General features: G+C 34.1%; 1 protein-coding gene across 6 annotated transcripts in view; it reads right to left on the reverse strand.

The window, feature by feature from the left end:
- CSMD3 (CUB and Sushi multiple domains 3) overlaps window positions 1–27124 on the reverse strand; it is a 1287556-nt gene that overhangs the window by 614689 nt on the left and 645743 nt on the right. For all 6 annotated transcript variants that reach the window (XM_021942876.2, XM_031650139.1, XM_031650136.1 and 3 more), the window contains one exon: window positions 21086–21207. In XM_021942876.2, the coding sequence (XP_021798568.2) occupies window positions 21086–21207 (122 nt within the window). The remainder of the gene's footprint in view (window positions 1–21085; window positions 21208–27124) is intronic.

Below are 27124 nucleotides of genomic sequence, written 5' to 3' on the forward strand. Positions count from 1 at the left end.
TTAGGGACTTTGAACTTAAGTCCATACATATAGAAGTATATGAAAAGCAGCAAATTACGATTTTGAACGAAGTTGAAAGGGCTATATTTAATTTTTTACTTGCTCACTTTGGCAGCAGGAACAATCTGGATTTGAAGGATAACAGGGCAGAGGTAGAGAGATTGAGGACCTAAACTTGGGCTGTCGAAGCAGGGATGGAGAAGAGTGGATTCAGTTAAGGTTTCTTTGCTCCAAATTAAAATAATTATAATAGGTTTTTTTTTTCCTTTTTCTCCATACATTTGAAAGCATTATTCAAAGGCACACATAAAAATCATGCGTTGGGCCGGGCGCGGTGGCTCACGCCTGTAATCCCAGCACTTTGGGAGGCCGAGGCGGGCGGATCACAAGGTCAGGAGATCGAGACCACGGTGAAACCCCGTCTCTACTAAAAATACAAAAAATTAGCCGGGCGCGGTTGTGGGCGCCTGTAGTCCCAGCTACTCGGGAGGCTGAGGCAGGAGAATGGCGGGAACCCGGGAGGCGGACCTTGCAGTGAGCTGAGATCACGCCATTGCACTCCAGCCTGGGCGACAGAGCGAGACTCCGTCTCAAAAAAAAAAAAAAAAAAAAAAAATCATGCCTTGGCAGGACTGTCTTATCAAATGTTATTGCTTATAAATGTCTAATTTAGAGAGAGCAGAATATGGAGTACCTTTATTAAAAAATCATATAATTCAGAATAATCCTAAAACTTGGTTGCTTTTGTGGCATGTATTATAAATGACATACATTTCACGTGCATATGGATAATTCATGTTAATGATATTTAAATAATAATCATCCTAAATTAGCTATTTAAAAATAAATATACAAAGGTAAACTTATATGAAATTTGTGTAATAGGTAAATATTGTATGATATAAAATGCTTAAAGTATGACATATGAAAATTCCTTATTTATTCATTTTAAAGTAATATCATTTTAGAGAAAAGAGTACATATCTCATTCTAGAAGAATCATGAACTGCAATATTTAATATTTTACTTACATATTTTATTACAGAATATGTATCCCAAGACTCTAGGCTAGACCATTCAACAGTGACAAGTGCCACCTCAGGGAATTCTCTAGGCTCATCCAATTTGCTGCCAGTATCAGGTTAACAGTTTCAATTCTTGCAAGGGATCATATTTTAGATACGGGGTGGAGGAGAGTGTGGGGACACCGAGAGCTATTGATGGAGTGATGAAAGCTTTTAGCTTTGTTTTATTTTTCTATGCTTTTAATATCTGTACACTGGTCTTCTCCTTTAGGGGATTCCTGGTATGTAACAATGACAGATTAAATAAAGGACGACAAATGTTTCACTGAAGGGAAAAAGCTACATAAAATGAAAAATCCATCAAATATTAAATCCATAACACAACAGTACAAAACCATTGGTTCTTTTGCATCATTTATTCATGCTTAGCTACTGGAGCATATAATTTAAATTCCATAATACATATAAACGATCAACTTGAATTTACAGATTTTGAGGAAAATCCTTGCAGATAATATTCTTGGTTTTAAGAGATTATTCATTACAAATTTGTGTAAGTTAGGTGATATATATTCAAAATATTTTGAAAAACAGATATGTATGAGGTTAACTAAAATAAATTTGCTAAGAAGGACTCTTTTCCTAGTTTTTGTCCCTTATTAAAAATAGGGTCATCGTGGTCTAGGATACCTCTCTTTTCATTTATTTATCTGTATCTATTTTAATATAAAAAAAGTTTGACTCCAGACTTTGAGAAAATGAAAGGTTTGTTCAAAATGATTAGACACAAAACTATAGTAGTGATATACAGATATTTATATACTTTCATACATAATGAACTGTGCAATGAGTTTTAATTCTAGCCTCAGTTTATCCTTGTTATTTTTCTTATGACACCAAAAAGAAAGGATGTAAGATACCAGCTTCTCAATTCATGGTCTTTGCTGCTAACTTTACTTTTGTTTATGTAATTTCTTTTTTTTAATATTATACTTTAAGTTCTGGGGTACATGTGCACAATGTGCAGGTTTGTTACATATGTATACATGTGCCACGTTGGTGTGCTGCATCCATTAACTCGTCACTTACATTAGGTATATCTCCTAATGCTATCCCTCCCTGCTCCCTTCTCCCCACAACAGGCCCCGGTGCATGATGTTCCCCTTCCTGTGTCCAAGTGATCTCATTGTTCAATTCCCACCCATGAGTGAGAACATGTGGTGTTTGGTTTTCTGTTCTTGCAATGGTTTGCTGAGAATGATGGTTTCCAGCTGCATCCATGTTCTTACAAAGAACACGAACTCATCCTTTTTTATGGCTGCATAGTATTCCATGGTGTATATGTGCCACATTTTCTTAATCCAGTCTGTCACTGATGGACATTTGGGTTGATTCCAAGTCTTTGCTGTTGTGAATAGTACCACAATAAACATACGTGTGCATGTGTCTTTATAGCAGCATGATTTATAATCCTTTGGGTATACACCCAGTAATGGGATGGCTGGGTCAAATGGTATTTCTAGTTCTAGATCCTTGAGGAATCGTCACACTGTTTTCCATGATAGTTGAACTAGTTTACAGTCCCACCAACAGTGTAAAAGTGTTCTTATTTCTCCACATCCTCTAATATTCAGAACCTATAAAGAACTCAATCAAATTTACAAGAAAAATCAAACAACCCCATCAAAAAGTGGGCAAAGGATATGAACAGACACTTCTCAAAAGAAGACATTCATACAGCCAACAGACACATAAAAAAATGCTCATCATCACTCGCCATAAGAGAAATGCAAATCAAAACCACAATGAGATACCATCTCACACCAGTTAGAATGGCAATCATTAAAAAATCAGGAAACAACAGGTGCTGAAGAGGATGTGGAGAAATAGGAACACTTTTACACTGTTGGTGGGACTGTAAACTAGTTCAAATATTGTGGTAAACAGTGTGCCGATTCCTCAAGGATCTAGAACTAGAAATACCATTTGACCCAACCATCCCACTACTGGTGATATGCCCAAAGGATTTTAAGTCATGCTGCTATAAAGACACATGCACACTTATGTTTATTGCAGCACTATTCACAATAACAAAGACTTGGAATCAACCCAAATGTCCATCAGTGACAGACTGGATTAAGAAAATGTGGCACATATACACCACGGAATACTATGCAACCATAAAAAAAGGATGAGTTTGTGTCCTTTGTAGGGACACGGATGCAGTTGGAAACCATCATTCTCAGCAAACCATTGCAAGAACAGAAAACCAAATACCGCATGTTCTCACTCATAGGTGGGAATTGAACAATGAGATCACTTGGACACAGGAAAGGGATCATCACACACCAGGTCCTATTGTGGGTGGGGGGGAGGGATAGCATTAAGAGATATACCTAATGGGTGCAGCACACCAACATGGCACACGTATACAAATGTAACAAACCTGCACGTTGTGCACATGTACCCTAGAACTTAAAGTATAATTAAAAAAAAAAAAGAAAAATAAATCAAGGGAAGATGATAGAGAATGGTGGAGGTGTTCAGTGATAGAGGAGGTGAGGGTGAGAAACTTGAGAGAAATCTGAATGAAAAGAAGAATTATTTAGATATCACATTTATCAGTGGTTTCTCATTCTATATTTGAATAATTCTGAGAGGGCCCTCTCCGATCTGACCTTTCTTTAGTTCTACAGTCTCCATGATGTCCATTCTCCTCTTTACCCACTATGCCAAGGGCCCCTGTCATCTTTTTAGTTTCTAGACAACATCAGGGCCATAAAAATCCTTTATGAGGACTAATTCTGTCTCAGACACTCTTCTCTCTGCATTGCCAGTTCCTTGTCATTCTATAATATTGGCTTAAAAATCATCTGCTCAGAAAACTATTTTTGACATTTCTAAGGGGCTTCCTCTTTATTACATTAAGGGTGATTTCTTTACATTATGATTATTTCTGTGTTTATCATTTTATTGTCTCTTTAAAGTGCTAACTAGAAGCTTCCTGATGTTAGCACATTTGTCTTTTAAAAAAATTGATTGCAGTCCCAGGTTCTACACTGTAAAAATGTAGGATTTCCCAGGTAATGTCTAGCTAAGAGTTATAGTATTGGTATTCATCTGACCACTCTAAGACACATGAGGTGTTTTATGCCTGTCCTTGTACGTTAGAGATCATCACAGTCTGATAATGTATAGGGTGAATACAGAAGAGGTCTTAACAGGAAAAAAAAAAAAAAGGATGGAGCTACTACATCCTATCTCTGCAGATGTTGCTCCCTTCAATGCTTACCCCTAGTATCATTGATGTGGGTGACTTTGCTATTACGTCAGAAGGGGTTAAAATTCAAAGCAGATATGTAATGCTGAACAAAGGAATTACACAAATTTTTATACTTTGATACGTATATTATGTGATTCTTGCTGTGAGAGGGCAATTAAATCATCCAAATGACTCTTTCACATTCTATAGAGATTCCAGGAGACCAAAAAGCTGTAATAGTAAGAAGGGCAAGTGCTGTGGGTAACACAGGTATAATATCACATCCCTCTTCTCTCTTCACAACCCAGCTGCAACTATTCTTGAGGTGTTAGGTAGCTGGGGTAGGAGACAATGTTCCAGAAGGTTGAGCATGGCCCCCACTAACTCTAAGGTTGTCATTAAGATAATTTTCCATTCTGCTGCAAAACCTCTCAGTGACAGAAAGCAAAAGCTCACAGCTCTTGCCAGTTTCTTCTTCAGGCTCTCTTGGCAGAAGCCTATTCTGGCTTAGAAGCATCTGCTGATGGTTTCCAATGACTAACATCAGCAGGGAGTCTCCACAAGAATATTTCAAGATCTGAAATGCATGAGAGTGTGTGTTATCTGCACAGCAGGAAACTAAGCTCAAACACTGGTGGAGGCATTATACCCCTCTCGCTCTGGAAATGTATTAGTGTTAGTTGTGGTGGTGGTAGTTGCAGTAGTAGTTCTAATAGTAATATTATTAGCACTAATATTTTGAACATCTATATTCCAGGCCCTGTTTTAAGTGCATATCTCATATTATCCTTTCAAGAGACATAAGAAATTAAATTATTGAGACCACAGAAGCCCAGATAAGTTTTTGTGGTGATCTGTGATTCATTACACAATTATGCAGTGTCTATATTTATATACAACTAGATACTTTTTATATTTGTGTATTAGTATATGAGAAATTTTAGCATCAAGAATATAAAATATAGAAAGGACATACAATAAATATTTGCTATTTATTCCTAATTATTCAATGAGTGGTACCACATCTTCAAGAGAATATAAAATACTGAAAGTCAGTGACTATTATTGTAAGTATTAAACTCTTATGATGTTAAAAAAAAAAACTATGTTGATTCAAGATGTTAAAATGAATCTGCCTCTAACTTTAGTAAAATTGCAATCTATAATTTTATACATGCAATTATGGAATTAACTAAAATATATGTGATGAAAAAAGAAGTTGCTAAAATATTAGTTTTTTTTTTTTTTTTTTTGAGACGGAGTCTGGCGCTGTGTCACCCAGGCTGGAGTGCAGTGGCCCTATCTCGGCTCACTGCAAGCTCCGCCTCCCAGGTTCAGGCCATTCTCCTGCCTCAGCCTCCGAGTAGCTGGGACTACAGGCGCCCGCCACCACGCCTGGCTAGTTTTTTGTATTTTTAGTAGAGACGGGGTTTCACCATGTTAGCCAGGATGGTCTCGATCTCCTGACCTCGTGATCCGCCCGCCTCGGCCTCCCAAAGTGCTGGGATTACAGGCTTGAGCCACCGCGCCCGGCCTAAAATATTAGTTTAAGAATAAAATAAACATAAATACTTTTCTAGAATAAACATCAATTCTATCCAAAAAGAGAGATTTTATGTTTGGTTTCTTTATACTTCTCTGTGATTTCATTTACAAAAACATTGATTAGAAGAATGATGATCACACTAGATACTATCGTTTGAATGTCTCCCCTCAAAAATTCAGATATTATTAATGTGATAGTATGAAAGGTGGCAGCTTCAAGGTGATGTGCCATGAGGGCTTCTGCCTCGTAAATGGGAATTAGATGCTTATAAAAGAGGCAGCATTAAGCTCCCTTGTCTTTCTCACTTTCCATGTGAGGACACAGTGTCTTCTACTGTCCAATTTCCTTGTTACTCCTCATTGCCACCTGTGATAGGCAGAATACCTAATTAAAGACATTCACTCCCTTATCCAATAAAAGCTGTGAATATATTACCAGACATGTTAAAAGGGACTTCTTGAAGTTGTGATTCAATTTAAGAATCTTGAGATGAAAAGTTTATTCTGGATTTCTAGAGTGGGCCAAATCTATTCAAACAAGTCTTAAAATTAGAGGAAGATGTCAGAAGAATGTGCAAATGTGACATCAGAAGGACTAGAAACATCTTTGCTGGATTTGAAGATAGAGGAAGAAGACTGGGAATGGCCCTCAGGTAAGAGCCAAAAAAAATGAGGATCTTGAGGAACTACAAGGAACTGAATTCTGCCAACAAGATCAATTAACAGGAAACATTCTTTCCCAGATTTTCCAAAAAGGAATACGTGTGCTGACAACTTAGTTTTATTGCAATGAGCCCCATGGTGGACTGCTGAGCCACAGAATTATAAAATAATGAATGTTTTTATTTATATTAATATTATTAATATTTGTTTTAAGTCACTAAGTTTACAGTAATGTGTTACAGCAGCAATAGAACTGTCATTTTTATAACAGCATCCAGATTTCATCATTCTTATTTCATTTAATAAAGCCACTGGCTTACCCTGCAAATTTACATAAGTGACTTAAGTTTTCCGAACTTGTTTCTGCACCTAAACAATACATACAATAATATTAACTACTTTATACAATTAATAGGAGGATTAAGTGAGAAGATATATAAAAATAGCTTAGGACAGTGCCTGTCACATACACTCAATTAATCTACAATTTAATATAATTAATTAAAAAATCAGTAACAGTAATAAAATTATGAGTTTTATCCTAATATCTTTAGCTAGCTAGTACTTAAATGGGAATATTCTTTGTTCACTCCTCAATTTTGGACTAAATATGTGTAACAGAGGTGTCATATATTTCCCAAACATCCATGTACTCCTTCTCCTACCATAGTATAATTCCTAGCTGGTAGCAAGTTGTCCTTAGTAAACACTATGTTTTCCATTCTTTTTTGTAGCTGAGTATGAGAATGTTGTTAGATTATTGCAAAAATAAGATATAAATAGAAATGTTTTGAAGCAGCATCAAGAAATATTTCTTAAGAGATAGTTTACATTTGTCCTTTGTTTTCCTTATTTATCACTTCCCCCAACCTGCTTCCTAGATGGGTTAGACACCATGTTGGAACCTAAGAAAAAGCCACAAATTGGGAACGGTAGGGTAGTGAGTTAGCCTATGACTCTGAGAAATTTCTGGAGCTGAGACACCATTAGTCTCGGACCAGATACATATCTTGTTTAAATATCTGTTATGCTTTTTCTGTCACTGACATCCAAACCTAATAATTGAAAAGCCTGTGTATCTTGGTTGTTTTAATTAAGGCCTTCTTTGCCCAGTTTCTCTTTTTCCTCCCCTATGTCGACTCCGAAAAGACTATATTTGGTTGTATAAGTACATTGATTGCCGTAACTTATTTGAATTCCTTACTATTTATGCCAAATTATTGTTCAACACAGCTCTGATTATGCATATCATTCCAGTATAATCATAATATTGAAATTAAAGTGGTGAGTATAACCAATGGTTAGTAGTTGGAAGAGTAGTGGAAAAAATACAAACAAAAATGCTTTGTAATTCCATATTTAGCCTACTTTGTTGGTAAGAACCAGAGACATTCCTCGAAAAAGCTGAAAAACATGGAAATAAGCAACTATTTTGTCTAGGAATAATTACTCAGTTATTTCAATAAATAATCCTTAGAAAAACTCCCACATGACAGTTACTTCATTCGATATAAGGATGCATGGACTGAAGAACTGGTTTTTGTCCTTAAGGGTTAAACTAATGAAAATAAGTGCACAAACATGTAAGTACAATGTAATGTGACAACACATGGGTCAGTTATGCAGAGTAAATTTTCCTAATCTAGGAGGGAAGACAGGACAGGCTTCTAGGAAAAGGTAAAAGATTACTTGAGTCCTAGAAGATGCCATTAATAAACAGGGTCACGAGATTGGAGATGTATAAACAAAGTGAGAAAGTATATTCCCTACAGAAGGAGTGGCTTATCCCCAAACCATAGGGTCCTGGAAGTGCTTTGGGGGCTAAATAGAGTGTTGAAATATGAGTCTAAAAATACAAGAGTAGTTTAGGTTGTCCATGGCTTCCTCTATAAAGCTATGCAGAACCATTTAAATATTTTACAAAGAAGAAGACATTATGTCATCTCAGAATAAAACATCACACTGAATTTTTTGGAAAGTAACAGGCTTGGAGTAAGCAGAAAAATGAGATGAAGACTCACTAATTGGAAAGCTGGTTAGTAATCCAAAGGAGAATAATGGAAACCTGAGTGAGAGGGAGTTAAACAACCTCAAGGCATACTAATTAACTATAATGAATTCATTGGACTTTGTATTTAGATATGTGAAGGAAAAGGAGAAGAATGTAAAATGAAAAATGTTTGAATTCTTAATATAGAGGAACACTAATATTTAAGGATAAGGTCACTAGCAAAAGCCTGGAAACGTAGGGGGAAATTCAGGAAAACAGAACTAAGAGGCCGGGGAGGATAAATTTTCAAGCAGCAGGAAGTAGTCAATAATGTCACTCACTCTATATACCTTATGCCTTTCTTTTACTTAGTTTATTATTTTAAAATATGTTTTCATTATAAAATGAAGCATATGTATTATTTGATACAGAATTTTTTGTTAGTACAAAATTAAAGGGGAATATGCATGTAATCTTATATACAGAGATAATTCACTTTAAATAAAATATTTCAACTAAATAAACCATTTGAACAACAAAAGCAATAAGTACTATTGGCAGGGGCTAGGAATAGTGAAGGATGTGCTATACAGGTATGGTTCACTTAGGAGGAGGGGAAAAAAAGATCGGCACTTTTGAAGTTGTGCTGTCAAGCCTGGGTGTTCTATAAATAGTGACCAGAACTACTTTTATTGGCTTGGGGAACCTTCTAGTTGTTTTTTTAAATTTCCATCTAATTGTTTTGTATCAAGATCTTCAGTCTACTACTAGGTTCTTTCTGAATCATGCTTTGTTAAGACTGGCAACCTGGCTTTAATTTCAGTTTATACCTGTACTGCTGCCTCAGGTTTGCTCTTGTTAGTTCCTACTCCATTATAGTAGATACTGTCAGTGCTCCAGGTGATCAATAATCCTCTTGGATGCGTCTTGCCTTTCCTGTTATCTGTTCATTATCTTGCATATACCATGCATTTGTCTCTAAATGTATATAGCTCTCAGTCTTCTGGAGACTGCTTTCAGGCTACACGAGCCTACTTGGTCCACACATGAGCCCTGAAAGATCTGGGTATCACTTACCCTATGATTATGGGGTACAGAAGTATGAGACCCCAGCTACTTTGCCTTGAGTTGGGATAAACTATCAGTTGTAATTTACACTGCATGAGATCCAGCGGAGGCTTGGATTTTGTCTGAAATTGCACCTTGCTTAACTTCCTTCTTATCCTGCCTCTCTCACTCCCTTAATAGTTTCTCCTGGGTGCACTTTCTTAATGAATCAGCAACATATAATTCCTTGTCTTGGGCCTGCTTTTTTGGGAACATAAATGAAGACAGCTCTAGTCTGTAGAAAAGTGACTCTCTGTGCCTGGCTGAGGTTTCAGATCTGGCACTGAAGCTTGGCACAGGTACCAAATCTCCAAATATTTGGCACAAAGAACTAGTGCCTATAAATGGGCTGATTAAATGAAGTGGCAAAAGGCTATCTCTAAAGATGGAAAAGTGACAAGAATTGTTCAGAAGAGTGTTACAGGTGGATTCAAGAGTGTATTCTGATGCCTGAAGAGTTTATGGGGAGAAAGATTAAGATTGTATTTAATGGATCTAAAGAAAACCATAGGCTTAAAGGTATTGAACATACCAAAGTAATATTTCACAGTTTAATTATTTTACCCTCATTATAAATTGGACCTTCAGTACTTTCTTTTTTAAATAAGTCAAAGAATAGAAAGAGCTGTCTGAAAAGGAACTTCATCTCCTACTAGAAAAGGCTGTCCTTCTTTACATGAATTTAAGTTTGGGGTAAGTGTCCACAAAAACATAAGAGCAGAGAAAAACTCACTTATTACTTCACTTCAACAGAAATCAAATCTATGTTCCAGAATGATGTGAAATGTTGTAATGAAGTTTTATCAGAACTATATGAAAAACCCAGTAACTATGCCTTATGGTAGCTCTACAGAAAATAATATACAGGTACAAATATTACTTAATATAAATGTAGTTAGCATTTATTTATAAAGCAGTACAAATACCAACAAAATATTTGCTATTCATTGTGCACTCATCTTAGACTGTGCTATATCAAAGCACGTAGTAAATTCCAAATAATATATACTGCTTATTCATATTAATTAATTATTTTAATAACTGGTCACCCACTATGAACTAGGTACTATGCTTATGCTTACACATCCTTAATTACTCAACATATCTCAATATACATATAATGGTCTGTCTGATAATGTCATTCACTAAAAGTCATCTTTGGAATAAGGGATGGTATGAAAAATAAGCATATATAATTCCTTAAACTTACAAGATAATTTCTAATGTACAAAGTGCTGTTTGATTTATTAACTTGTGTGGCACTTCAAGACTCCTATGACATGTTGAGGTATGGATGATTACTTCTGATTTAAAGATGAGAAAACTGAGATTCAGAGAGGTGAGATGATCTGCACAACAATTCAGGGCTTTTGACTCAGGTTCACATTCTATCCATGCCTTATTCCACAAAAGGAAGGCATTTATAAGTAGGGTGGGAAGTTCCAAAGTGAATTTTTGAATATGTACACTTAAAATCATACCAGTTCCTATACCTCCTTCATTAATTCACCTTGGTCATGGAAAGCCATATTCTCTAAATCTTAAGATCCAAAAGTGATATGAGGCAAATTTAAAACAAAGTAAATAGTCATAGTTTTAAAATACAAAAACAAATATATGCTTTTGTCTAGTGTTATGCAACACTTTTTAAAGCCATAGTCAATACTTATTCTTTTGAGGATATATTTTATTTCTTCTGACAATGAAGACTTCTGTTAAGTTAGTGAGAGTTATAATCTGAACTGAAGTCAACCTCATATGCCTGTCTTTATTCTCTGTGAATTATGTTCTTCTATGCCTAGTTAATTTAATCTTTCATTACTTACCTCTCAATGAATTGTATTTTCTTCGTTGTGAGATTTGCTGATATCCTGGAGTCATCAAAATTATCCTCATAACAATAACTCAGTATTGATAAAAGTGTATTACATTTAAAGAGAGCAGGGGGGTGGTCAAAAAGCCATAAAGAATTATGCTCCTCTACATTTTCAGCTTAGTTCTTTACATTATATGGAAGAATTGTCTAACTAAAATCATTATAATTTTACTATAATTTACATGTTTATATTGGAAGAATCACATCTCAAAAATCTATGAGTAATCTAACAAAGTAAAGGTAGCTAACACTAGCATGTGTTTTAATCAGCTAGATTTTCTCCAACCAGATATGGATAAAAATAGAAGAAATAAGCATATTATCAATTTTCTGGCTATAGTGGAATGTGCTAGAATTATTCTAGAAGCAAACTGGAGTGCTAAATATTGCATTAGACTCTATTTATACTAGATGAGGAGATAAAAACAAAATGATGTATATCACAATCTCTTTGTCTCAGAGTTTTTTGGTGAGAAATAACAGAAAACCATTTTGGCTGGCTTAAGTAAATATGTATTTTAAGTTATGAATGTTGGTTAATATTTAATTTATGTTAATGAGTAAAACATAACTATAAAAATGAATACATATGTTAAAACATCATTTGTTTGTCCACGATGTGAATGACTTCATTACTGAATCAGATCATAGTTTTTGAATACTGGAAGAATATTTTCTCAAATTTTTTGTGCCATTCACAATGTAATCACTACAGACTCAATACCCTTCAGAATTGAATCTTTAGTATCAGCATTTTCTTCTTCACTTTCTATATCTACACAATGAAGAAAAGTTCTGATTTATTCAGTTTGCCTATTTCTATAGTGTAAATCATACCACTGTGCCCAAACTGAAGCTGCCAAAGAGACTGAATACAGATTGGGGAATAGATGTATAGTATTTCATGATTATATAGTAGCTCCAGCACATGGTCAAAATAAATTTAAATAACCTCATGGGCATAGCTAATAGTAAAGACTAGCAAGAGATTATGAAATAATGAGTTTTGTGTAATTATTATTTTTGTTTTTAATATAACATTATATTTTAGTCCAGATGATTTCACTTTTATTATTGGATATGCTTAACAATCAGCTTATTATATTCCTTATAATTACATTAGCAGCTCTCAAGAGCTGATAAAAGTTACTTCCAGCATACCACTGTATGGGATCTTCTTGGAAAATGAAGGTGGAAGGGTTAGGGACAGCGTAACTTTGACTGAAGTCCCCTTCAGGACCACCCAGCATGGCAGAAAGATAGTTTTTCAGCTTCTAAAAATTATGGAGAGCAGACGGATGCTGTGAAGCAAAAAAAACTAACATGGATTCAAGTCTACTACAGGCCCAGTTTCACCTTTTTTTTCTTACTCTTCCCCCTGATAATCTACCTGAGTACAATGTAAAACCCATGAGGGATAAAATTGTGTTATAAATGATGTAAGGGAATTGTGATAAAAAGGACCTTTGAGCCAGGCGCGGTGGCTGACACCTGTAATCCTAGCACTTTGGGAGGCCGAGGCGGGCATATCACAAGGTCAGGAGTTCAAGATCAGCCTGGCCAACATGGTGAAACCTGATGTCTACTAAAAATGCAAAAATTAGCCAGGTGTGGTGGTGTGTGCCTATAATCCCTGCTACTTGGAGGCTGAGGCAGGAGAATTGCTTGAACCTGGGAGGCGAAGGTTGCAGTGAGCCAAGATGGCGCCATTGCACTCCAGCCTGCGTGATGTGGTGAGACTCCATCTCAAAAAAGGAACTTTGAATCTTCAGCTTCAAGAACTACACCTGGGATTAGTAGCTACTGAATACATGTTTATTTGAATGAATAAATAAGCAAGCATTCCCCAGTAGAAAAGAAGTCTCAATGATAGAACCAGTTGTAAAATTTGGGAGGACACCTATTAGATAAACGACAACAAGGAGATGGCAATAAAGGAAGAGAAAGGTTATACTGAGAAGATTGGTTCAGGGGTCAACAGAGCAGTGAGGGAGCCAGGAGCAGCAAGTCAGACAATTTGCTTAGAGAAGTTATTTTGGTGGGTTTCAAAGCTCCAGAAAGGAGGGTATGGATCAGCAATAGGACTTCAGTCCCTGAAAAAGGGACTAATGATGACAAGGCAAGATCCCAATCTAACAACTAAAGATAATAGAATGGACACATGGGTAGAAAACAGGACAGATTTTCAATCACTAGCACCAAACTTAAACACTCAAAAATAAATCCCAAACTTAATTTGCATTTTAGGGCATGTGATGGGATTAAAGTTAAGGGTGACTTCAAGCTGAGTTCTAGAATATCAGTTTAGGACTGAAATTTTGATTTTTTTGTTTTCCTGCAAAAATCAACCTAATAGAAGAAAGTGGATTCAATCATATAGTAAGAAGGACTGGACACAGAATATAAGAAAGGAACTGCATGTTTCTCTCATTTGTTTGTTCTTTTAATTTTTAAAGGCAAATACACTTGAGTAATTCTGATCACTGTATTTTATTTTAATCAGTGCTTTCCAATCTTGGGTACGAAAATCACTTTGTAAGTAATACAAAGGAAATACGAAGGAAAATAATTAATGGGACACTCACATGAGATAGAGTTGTTCTTTTATCATCAATTAAGAAAAAATAGGTCAGGGGCGGTGGCTCATGCCTATAATCCCAGGACTTTGGGAGGCCGAGGTGGGTGGATCGAGAGGTCAGGAGATGGAGATCATCCTGTCTAACATGGTGAAACCCCATCTCTACTAAAAATACAAAAAAATTAGCCGAGCATGGTGGCCCACACCTGTAGTCCCAGCTACTCCAGAGGCTGAGGCAGGAGAATGGCGTGAACCCGGGAGGCGGAGCTTGCAGTGAGCCGAGATTGCGCCACTGCACTCCAGCCTGGGTGACAGAGTGAGACTCCATCTCAAAAATAAATAAATACATACATACATAGAAAGTGTTGTTCTGATTATATTAATAACATAAATACATTTTGCAATTTTTATTACTAATGTTACATTTTAAATAGTAGTTCAGATATACTTGAGACATTTAATCTGATTCTTCCATGGATATTTGTTTCCTGGGTTGGGAACGGGCAGTCTTCAATTACATAAAAACGTAACATTAGAAGAAGTATACAGAAAATATGCAAGAACATTTTCTATTAGGCATCCTACTCATTAGCTTCTGCCAGTCGTTCATCACTTCCTTTTTTTTTTTTTTTTTTTTTTTCTCCAGACGGAGTCTGGCTCTGTTGGCATGATCTCGACTCACTGCAACCTCCCCCTCCCGGTTCAAGAGATTCTCCTGACTCAGCCTCCCTAGCAGCTGGGATTACAGGTGCCTGCCACCGTGCCCGGCTAATTTTTGTATTTTTGTATTTTTAGTAGAGACAGGGTTTTGCCGATTTGTCAAGGCTGATCTCAAACTCCTGACCTCAGGTGATCTGTCATCCTCGGCATCCCAAAATGTTCAGATTACCGGCGTGAGCCACCACACCTGGCCATTCGTCCGCTATGTATTCTAACTGTGGCTTTCCCTCTAAGACTTTCTTTGAGATCTTTCAGTCTCATGGTTTCAAATAACATCTATAGCTGACAATTTGCAAACTTCCACCTCTATCCTTTTAAAAAAGGATATCTAGATTTTATTTCCAACTTGATATACAATCTAACAGATACTTCAAATATAACAAAGATAAACTGTTTTTTTTTCTCCTAAACTAGCTCCACCTGTAGCTTTTCCCTTTTACTTGAAATCAACACTGTGCTAATTATTTATGTGCTGCCTCTTAGCTCTAGCCAACCGTTCTGTATTCTGCCCTTTGATATTTGGGTTGGAATACTGCACATTACAATTCTCAGATTAATTTTTTTTCTTTAGTGGCTGCCTAAACCTGCTAGCTCACATCCTTTCCTCAGAGGTCAATGAGGAACCACCATGAAAGATTTCCCCTGTGAAATTTGAGCACCAGGTCTAGATTGTTTTTACTGTAAGCTCTTAGGTTCTGGTAATACCACAGTTTTTACTTTTCTTTCTGGATGAGAAAAGGATGGTATCTGTCTATAGAGTTGTTGCTTCTTCATTAATTTTTACTCTTTATGCATTACATATGCAATGCCTGTGTAACAATTACCCAAATTACATGCCATTCATTTTAAATAGGTAATATAGATTATATTTTTCTGACTAGACCTTGTCAGCATAGTCATTCTTATCAAGAGTGAGTCTAAGACCTTCAAAAATGTGTTTTGTGGGAGTGGTATGCTTATTTTTTGGTCTTGTCAGAGCTTAGTTCTTGGACAGTAAAAAATGTCATATGCAATTACTTATCTTCTGTGATTGAAACAGATTTTGAAAACAAAATTTGTGGGGAGAGGGCAAGGGGTTGCTGCACTTGATGGCTAACATATTGAAGACTACAAGGACAATGGAGGGGATTGCGATTGATGACTGCATGGAAACTAGAAAGAGAAATTACAGCTCACATCATGGTCAGAAAACAATAGACCTTCTGTGGTGAACTTGTAGCACTGGGCAGGTATGGCTAAAACATACCCAAAATTTAATTATGCAAGTTACCTAATTACAATGTAATCTGAACTTACAGATTCACAAAGTTTCTTATGTGGAAACTATGGCATTAATTGAGAAGGAATGATCATGAAATTTAAAATAGAGACATTTGGGTGCTCTGTGATAAAGTGCAGAATCTTTTTTTTTTTTAATTTTTATTTATTTATTTATTTATTTATATTATTATACTTTAAGTTCTAGGGTACATGTGCATAACGTGCAGGTTTGTTACATATGTATACTTGTGCCATGTTGGTGTGCTGTACCCATCAACTCGTCAGCACCCATCAACCTGTCATTTACATCAGGTAAAACTCCCAATGCAATCCGTCCCCCTCCCCTCTCCCCATAATATGTCCCGGTGTGTGATGTTCCCCTTCCCGAGTCCAAGTGATCTCATTGTTTAGCTCCCACCTATGAGTTAGAACATGTGGTGTTTGGTTTTCTGTACTTGCGATAGTTTGCTGAGAATGATGGTTTACAGCTGCATCCATGTCCCTACAAAGGACACAAACTCATCCTTTTTTATGGCTGCATAGTATTCCATGGTGTATATGTGCCATATTTTCTTAATCCAATCTGTCACTGATGGACATTTGGGTTGATTCCAAGTCTTCGCTATTGTAAATAGTGCCACAATGAACATACGTGTGCATGTGAAAGTGCAGAATTTTAAAACTCAGTCTTTCAGAGTTATTTCTGCCAGTTTCTGCCATTCCATTTTTCCTTTCCCTGAAGTCCTAGCAAAAACTTCACCTGAGGCAATTGCCTTACAATGAGGCATTTATTCTCTTCAATAACCACCACCATCACCTTTCATTCTCCACACAGAACAATCAAATAGAACTCTCAGTGGTGATGGAAATGGTCAATATGGTAGCCACTAGCAATGTAAGGCTAATTTGAATTGTGATGTGATAAACTTGCTAAATACATTGTAGATTTCAAAGATTAAGAATAAAAGGAGAGATGGTAAATTCTTGCATTAATTTTATGCCAAATACATGTTGAAATTATATCTGTGGTTAAATAAAATATACAATTAAAATTCATTTTATCTCTTAAAAATGTGGCTACTGAAAAATTCAAAATTAAATATGAAGCTCACATTCCATTTCTATCAGCTAGACCAATACCCTTCAAACTCTTGCTCACATATATAAAAAGATTTTGGAAACTGTGCTTTCTCACAATTTTACATTGACATCTATTATTTAAAATTCTTAGTGTGAATAGATGCAAAGGATGCAATTTCTACTTTAATTTTGCAAGTATTTTAAATATAGTTTTCTCAAAATCTTGCATCATTAGCTAACTCAATTTATAGAAAATATCCATGATAGTTTATAAATGCAAAAACTGTAAAATCAATCAGACAATTCAGAAACTCTTTCTGTCTAAAAAAGTTAGAGTTTTTGTCTTAATTAAAATTGACCTATAATATCCTAACTATCATGAGTTCTATATAAGGATAAATAGACATACAAATAGTGGAATTGAAAAATAGATGAATGAATGAATGACAATTAGATGATAGATGACAGGTAGATACATAACATACATACTTGTATACATAAATAGATACATAGAGAAATAGATGATAGATACACAGATGCATAGATACAGACATGGGCTTTCTATGAGTTTGTTGCTTGGTTAATATGATGTGATTCCCTTCAAATATGTCTTAGTGAAGCTTTTTGTTTCTTTGCTTTGTCTCAAGATCTGTCCCTCAGGAGCTATGAATCTGGGATTTCCTATTCTAATTCTCCAGAGTTTTATTTACACTCAAGCAATGTAACATATTAATATTCCAGTTGGAGAAGTAATATATGATTCTCTTTTGAAACTTGGAAAAACAAGTACAAGAGGGAAAGTGATAAAGAAGAACAAACAGATTCAGGTATGTCTTCAGTCTTCATTTCACACATGGAGCTGATGTTGAATGTGCACATTAATGCAAGAAGAACAATTAATTCAAAGACTAGGTACGTTTAAAGCACTAGTCTAATATTTTAACTTGCTGTTATGAAGAAACCTTCAAATATTTTCATCACTCAAATGCCATAATTAAAGGAAACATTCCCTTACAGAAGCTTGTGGAAGTGGCATAAAGGAACATCAAAAATGTATATTAGTTTAGACTACAATGCTCAGTTATTACATTTTGTTTTCTGTGAACTTAATTGCAATGTTGGTAAACTGATTAGTAATAATGACTATAATTTAATGTTTAATGTTTTAGAATAAGACAGTCACCTATAAATTATTCAATCACATAATGAAATATAGAAGAAAATTATATGCAATGATAATTTTGGATTAATACATGTTAAGTCCAGTAAATAACAGGAAAGAAGTATGTTTCTTGAGGAGATGGCAGCATTTGGCAATAAAAATAGGTGTCATTTAAAGTGAACTTGCTTTGTATCAGGAACTTCACATGTTCCTTTCTGTATGACCTTATGATATGGTATTATGACCTCTAATCTATGAAAAAGAAACTGGTTGGGCTCTCATAGTGAGAGTAACAGCCTAGATTGAAACTTGTTTAATTAATTTAATCAAATTTTAAATCTCAGGTTACTTTTTCCATCAACCATGTACTTTTTTTGATACATTTAGAACACCATAATTGCTCAAATATACAGAAAATCATGAACAATAAATACTGAACAAATTATAAATGTAGAGGTATTAAGCACCTTGGTTAATTCGGATGTATGCAAACTAGTATAGCTGTGTGCTTATGATTTATACCAACAATTTCATTCTGAAAAGCGTTCCAAGGAGTAATCTATGAAAGCAAGTATCTCTAACAGTGTTTTTAAAACTGTGTACTATAACCTGTTAGTGCATCATGAAATTAATTTAGTGGGACATAATCAATGTTTTAATAATAAACAGATTACAGTCGACTGGAAAGGAAAATACAGGAGCACATTCATGTAAAGGAAAATGTTTCATATGTGTGAAACTGTGGTGTGTGTGGTGTGTGTGTGTGTTTGAACTGGGTCACAAGGTAAAATATAATTCTTACTGTGGCTCATGATGAATAATTCTTGTAAACCAATTTTCGCAAGACATCTTAAAAAAGAGTTAAGCTAACTGATCAAAATTAAATGTCTATATTTATTAATAAAAAATAGCAAAGAACTGAAAGTAATTATGTTCTCCTAAGAAAATAATTTGCATTTTTTGGAGAAAAAGGAGAAATACATTTGAGTAGGTTAGGTAATATAAACAAGTAGAAATGTGACAACCTCTGAAACTTTATTTAATTCCATAATGATAATGATTTAAAGTTAGCAAAGCAGACATCTTATAGAACATGAGATAATGCCACATTTTGATGACAATTACATGTAATTGCGAAGACAATATCTCTATCTCAATGAAAGATTAATTAAATGTGTTTATTCCATATTTTATAATGAATTAGCTGCGTCTATCTTAGAAAAATATATTTATACCTTACTGTGAGATAAGACTTTGTACCTACACGTATCTCATAAAGTACACAGCTCTGACCTTTGCTAACTATGTGATCTTCGACAAGTTATTTATAGGTTTGCTTAAATGCAGATAATAAAAGTATCTCCTTCGTGAGAGTCTTACAAGGAATAAATAATTCATAAAAAGTGCCAGAAAAAAACTTCTGAGAATAGTGTACAGCATGCTGCTAAGTGTTCAACAAATGTCAGTTTTCCAAGTACTTCATGTTTTTTTGTTTTTTTGTTTTTCCTCAACAACCAATAATTTGCACAGAGAAAGAAATCAATAAATATTTGTTGCACTGAATTGAACTGAAGACACAGGTTGGGTGGATAACATGATTTCTTTCATGCAACGGAGGGATTTGATTTAGAAATTTACTCAAGTTTATAGAGATAATTTGGGGCAGAGTAGGTTTCTGATCTAGTTCTTCTGATTTATAAAGCAGGGCTCTTCTGTGAAACAAATCTAATTGTCCCTGTGTTGAGTCTTAAACCAACTCTGCTGATCTTAGAATTAGGTTTCAAGAACTTGACAGGTGATCACAAAAATTCCCGGGAGGCAATATGTACTTTAATAACAATGAATTAATAACATATTTCAAGGCCTTATTAGCTTTACCAACAAGTGTGCTTGCATTATCATACTTATTTCTTGCGATACTATAAAATACGTGTCTTTATTATTCACATTTCATAGATATAGATAAAGAAACAACATGAGAGAGGTTAAATAACTTAAAGTTATCTGAAAATTATACATCAGTATATGAAACACAATCTGGCCCAATTTCAAGAGCTCTACCACCAAACTTTTTAAAATCTAGCCCAAAGAAGCTATCACATAATCTGAAGATCTGAGAGAAATGATGAATTTTCCTATTTAGGTCCTCTCTACTGTTATAAAATCAAGTCTTACAAACAGAAGCAGGATAGCAGGATAGTAAGAGCAGGAAAGAAAAATCAGCAAAATTTTCAGCTGCTTTTACGTTCATTGTATTATAATTTTGCTTGAGGTATAGTGGCATGTACATATTTAGATGTGTTACTCATATTAGAATCAAATAGAAAGGCAATTCAACTTTTTGAAATATCCATAATATAAATTCTTTATTAATGCAGGGCACATTAAACAAACTATTCCAAATAAATAGTTATGTGATATATAGCAATAGAGGAACATTGAAATGAAAGTCAACTATGTATAAAAACACGATTGACCTGAATTATGTGTCAAACAGAAAAGATACAACAACAGTCACTATTCATGATTCCTTTTAAAAAGAATACACTTAACAACCTTCAAAAATGTATCTCAGAAAGCACTCCTTTATAATTTTAACATTTTCATGTATACATTATTAGCTTGGAGTAAAGTTGTATTATTTTTTATTTTTTCCCAAATTTCTCATATAAACTTGGTTTATAAACGGATAAGTAGGGAAAATTGCCAAAATTCTACTTGAGTTATAAATTTTCTGTACTGCATGCTCCGTATAATTTCTTTGCCTTTGTCTTTATGATTATGACTTTTTTTTGACCACATATGGTGTTCTCTTACCTTATTTGTATTCACTGCAGTGATGACCCAGACACACTGTGCGTTGCTGTCATACTGGAATGGAAAGTTGGGAGATGTAAAGGTACCACTTGGTCCTTGAAGATTAGAGCCACACGTTTTCACTAAAAGAGAAATTGCATTTTAAAAGATGAACATATGCCACATGTAAAATTACAACAATAAAATATCTTGCAAATAGACTTTAAATTCAAAATGACACAATTATAACCACATTGAAATATACATTATGGTATTCTAATGTCACTTATGAAAATACAGTGTTTATAACACCCTGGGATTCATGAGCTCAATATTTTCAACGTTAATGGAAAGCTAGTTATGAATAGAAATGTAAGGCATGATAAATTGTTCTCTAATTTTAAATAGGTGTGTTTAATTAGAGAAAGGCATATTTACCCAATATTTACCCACAAAGAGAGTGAAACAGAGCTTTGGATTAATGAAGCAATCTAAAAAGTGTTTTTATTTGTGTTTGTTAAGTACCCTAGGACTCACAATCGCGCAGTTGAGAACCATTAATAGTAAAACTTCTCTTTCTGTACCTACAACTATGAATTAAAGAACTCAGACTAAAAAAAAAAAAAAAAAAAAAAAAAGTTACATTTAAGTAATTTTAATGAATTCCCACAAAAGTTGAAAGTTGTAGAATTTTCTGTTTTCTAACTCATCTTTCCTCTACTTAATAAATGAGCTAGTGACCATACTGTTTCTGTTTCTTAACTTGCTTCTTGACTACCACGAATTTCTGGATGCCACTACTTTTGATCTGGATTTCTTTGCCCCATTCTATCAAATCCTGCCCATATTATCATTTTCTAATCCATCAAAAATAATCTAATTCATGTTTAAATGATGAACAGTTAAATGTATATTTTCATATGCACTTAAATTTGTGCATAGTTACCTTCATCATCACTTTGAAAATCAGTTTATGGACCTCCTAAAAGTTTTCTTGACATGATCAAAGTCATGCTTCTAGTACACAGTAGTCAGAATTTTGGCCCAGGTCTTCTGACTCAAGTCTTGTTTTTTAAATCACTAAAAGTGTGTCTTTCTTATATGTTACATGTAGATTTCTTTATTAGTTTCTTCTCTTCATAGCATAAATCTATTTCAGACAACTTTCCTGCAACTTGATGGTTATATCTTATGTTGATTTAATAGTTACAGTACTTTTAATTATATTGTGAGTGTGTGCATATAATTTCTATATTTTAACCAATAAAGTCATATTATTTTGTATTGAAACAAATAATAAATTGTATTTTTCTTCCCTTACCATTATTTGCAATTCACTCTTTTTTTCCCATTTACTACTTAACTTCTTGTAAATATTCTATGCTCACTACTCCATCTTCCTCTCCCCTTTCAGTCTTCAAAATATTTCAGTCTGATTCCCATTCTTATTTCAGTGTTTAAATTGTTTTTTTAAAGCCAGCAATGAACTCATAATTGCTAAATATAGTATCTCTTCCTTTTTTCCACATATTTGATATCTCAGCAGTAATGCAAAGTATTGATAAGCTTTGAAATTCTCTGCCTTCCCTCACATAGTATTAAGCTCTCCTGATTATTTGCATGTATGTTTTAAATAGTTCTGCTCTACCATATTATTTGTTCTGGTTTTATTTTTCCCATCTGACCCTTAAGTAGCATAATTCTAAATGGATTTAATCTCCTCTTTTCTATTTGTTCAATGGTTTCTCTGAATAGTTAAACTAATTCACTTCTATGACTGGAAAGGACATTTCTGTGTTGATAGCTCTCAAATCTACATCACCAGTTTTGGCATCTCTCCTGATTTCTAGATTAGTTTTCTGTCCACTGGACATTCTATTAGATGCTTTTAGGAAACACTTTCAATTAAATATTTCTTGAATAGACTATCCAGCTCCTTGCCTTGCATAATATATACTCCTCATGGTCTATTCTGTTTTCCTCCTTGGAAATATCTCTGTTTTGCTTCATCTCTTCTCTTCCCAGTGTCCAGTGCTTCTTCCTCATTTTTCTTGTACTGGTAATAGCTACTTAACCCCTTTTCTAGACTCCAGCTTCTCTCTCTGTTACATCCTGCTCACTCCTACTATATTTATCTTTCTAAAATGCAGATTTCATTACCTAATTGCATGAAAACTTGGTATCTATTTCAGATGGAATAAAGTACAAATTTCCTAATAGAGAATATAAAATTATTCCTTTGAGGACCTAAATTTATTTTCTAGTACAATTACCCACCATTTTACATAGTCATACACTTTACTTGTGCCAGAACAGACATCTTGCTCTTCTTTGAATTTATCGTACTCGTTATAATTTTCTACATTTGTCATGCTGTTTTCCAGGTTTAGAATATTATTCCTTCTTAACATTTACTTGCAAATATTCTATAAAACAAAGCCAAGGTGATGTGCCACTTCTTTCCATAAGAAGGGTTTTTAATTCTTCCACTAAGGGTTCTGTAATGGATTGTACAGTTCATAGCACGTTATTTGAACAGCACATTTATACAAGTGTTTAGGTGCTAGTGGCCTGATAGGGAATGCAGCTTGAAAGAGTCTAAGAACTTTATAGAAATGAGAAATTTATACGAATCACAACGCAATTGGTCTGTAGCAGCTATAACTTTCTGATTGAATATACTGCTTATCTGAGTGGTACTTACTACTTTGTAATTCTCTGGCATCCTTTGTTTTCTAAACTATATACACACTTAGAATCTTTTGAAATCAAGGCCTTGTTTATCATCTTTGTTAACTACTAGTGTAATGGCTTTCATGATGTACGTATGTTTGCTAAAGAAACAAATATTCAAGTTCTTTGGCACAGCTCTTAAATTAACTATAAAATAGTGGTCTCTTCATCCTGATGAATAATCTTTACAAATATGTTTCAGAGTGAAAAACTGTCTTCTATAAAAATGATTTTATTTTTTTATAAAAGTAAAGCACAAACATTTATAAAATGACAAGTAACAATTACCTGTAAATATTTTGGTCTGCTTATCTGCTTCCATCCAAACCTGACAGTAATCACTTAACAAGTTGTCTGTCTACAGACATTTTTGTTTTGTGGCAATACGAGTTTTTGCGTATTTCTTGTTTTCTTAATGTATTTGTGTGTTTTAACAAGCATAGCTAATTCTATAATATTAGTCTGAAGATATTTTTTGCATATATCATGACGACTGTTCTAGGTCAGCACCTATAGGTTTTTTTCTTTCACAGGTTTAACAGTACAAACAGAAGCTGATAGAACTATTGGACATTTTTGACAGGCTTCCACTATGAGAACAGCACAAGATAATTAGGAGGTTTCTTTAATCCTGCAGTGGGAAATAAGAAGACATGTAGAACAGACCTGCTATTTGAACAGAGTTGCAGCAGTTCATACATAGCAACACAAATACAATGAAGATCTTGGTACATTTACGTGTTACGTTTTATAGTTGAAAAAATCAAAACAAATTCATTATTATGGAAAACTAAACTGTAAAATCTCAGTGGCTTACAACAATAAGTAATTTTTCTCTTCAATTCTATTGTATTTGTGCTTTATACTTGTGTTATTATTGCAGGATTAATTCTTAGAAGATTAGTTAGTTACAATATGTGAGCATTTAAAAATTTGATAAATATGCCTAAATTACTCTCCAAAAATTTGTTCAGTATACTCCCAAAAATAATATCAAAAAGAGAACAGTTCCCCATGCTGTCACCAAAATAATAGTATCAATCATTATGCTTTTGTCGTTCTCAAGAATGTCACTGTTTTAATTTCCAATTCTTTCTCTACATTTTTAGTACGCTTTAACAGAAGTCTTTATTGTTGTCTCTATTTTTTGTTCCGACTTTTCTCTTTGTACACTTTCCCTCATTTCAGTTTTTTCTTACTGATTTATAGAAACTTAATATGTGTTACTAATATTAACCCTTTTATTTGTGCTACAAATATTTTCTTACAGATTTTTGCTTTTGATTTTGCTTTGAATTAATTTTTCTCTACAAACTTAAAAATATGTGTAAATCTGTCAGTGTCTTCTTTTTGATCTTGTATGTTGTATCTCATGCAAGAAAGATTTTCTTCAAATCTAAGATTGAAATACAACCTTTATTTATCAGACTTTGATAGTTTTATTATATTATAATTAAACTTCATCTACAAATTGATTTCTTACGGGGCAAGGTAAAGGAGCATTTATAGTAAATTCTATATTATTCGTCACAAACTAGAACTACCATTTATATTATATTTATATAGACCATACATAAATGTATAAGAAACCCATATATGGATGTGAGCCTTTTCTTCATATTGACTTACTGATCTATGATTATTCTTCTGCCAGTACCATACTGTTTTAGTCATTTTTTACATACATAGCACACATCTCCCCATTCTTATTCAGTTTCATAATTATATTGATTATTCAATAATATTTATTTTCCACAAACTTTAGTTGTGCCCATTTGTCAAAGTAAAGAAGAATGGTGTCTGTATTAAATTATATTGATTTCATACATTATTTTGATACAAATTTTTCACTTCAATGAAGACTTTAATAACACAAAAGAAATAAATATATGTGATTAGAGTAAATGGACTATAGTAAAGTAGTACATTTGAGAAATTAAGCTGAAATTTCTTATAAAAACTCCATACTTACAGTCTCAGAAAAATAGAAGTAGTAGAAAAAGAAAAAAACCTTGTAAATATACCAATGAATGTATGAAATCAAAACAAGTATTGGGTTATAAATAAAATATGACAAATTTGGTCATTAAAGACTAGAACAAAACGTGGATGTCCACACTAGTGATATCGTTCAATATTTTCTTAGAGGTTCCAGGCAAGGCAAAAAAATCAAAAAAATGTGAAAAGAGTTACAGAATTTGAATAAGAAACATATGTCATTATTTACATGTAATATAATTTTTCTTTCTTACATTCAAGAGATGTAATAATTTATCTACCACAATATGCTGTATTATTTTCAAGAGTCCTATATGTTGGATTTAAAATATATAATTCATATAAAATGTACAGGTTCTTTCTTTTTTCTTTTCTTTTCTTTTTCTTTTTTGGTAGATGGAGTCTTGCTCTGTTACCCAGGCTGGAGTGCAGTGTCACGAACTCGGCAACTTCCGCTTCCCAGGTTCAAGCGATTCTCCTGCCTCAGCCTCCCAAGTATCTGGAATTACAGGTGCCCACCAACATGCCCGGTTATATATATATCATTTTTTGTATTTTTAGTAGAGATGGGGTTTCACCATGTTGGCCAGGCTGGACTTGAACTCCTGACCTCAGGTGATCAGCCCGCCTCGGCCTCCCAAAGTGCTGGGATTACAGACGTGAGCCACCGTGCCCGGCTGTATAGGTTTCTTTTATAACAAAAATAGTTGGCAATTCAAATGGAAAGGCCCAATCTATACAAGCAGCAGAAATTACATATAATTTTGAAAAATATATTTAGCAAAAGACATATAAGACAGAAGTCTTATAAAGGTAACTATTAAAAAAACAATGAAAGGGCATTAAATAAAACTTGTAGAAATTGAAAGATAGGGCACATTCTGAATGGGACAGCTTATTATCATAAAAATGCTAACATCCTGATTTAAGCAGTTTATAAGGAACTAATAGGTTAGCTAATATTTATACATTTCCTATATTTATGATTATCTTAACTTTTAGTGCTTTAGACAGAGTTGCTATTTTATAAAATATTTTACTTATTTTATTCACATGCCACCTGTGTTTTTATAAAGGAAGAGTAAAAATGGCTACCTTATACATTTTACAGTATTGTTTGTGGAATAAAATGAACCAATATCTGCAGACACATTGCAAAATACTGTTAACATTGATAGAAGTACAGAAGCAGAAGTCAAAAGATTTATTTCTAGGTGGCCTATCAATGTATTCCTATTTTTTCCTCGGGTAAAACACATACAGTTAACTATGCTTTGGAACATGCCTAGGAATAAGGTTAAGTACAGTGAAATATGTTTAGCTTTAACT

Source organism: Papio anubis, chromosome 8 (genome assembly GCF_008728515.1).
Source record: "Papio anubis isolate 15944 chromosome 8, Panubis1.0, whole genome shotgun sequence".
NCBI lineage: Eukaryota > Metazoa > Chordata > Mammalia > Primates > Cercopithecidae > Papio > Papio anubis.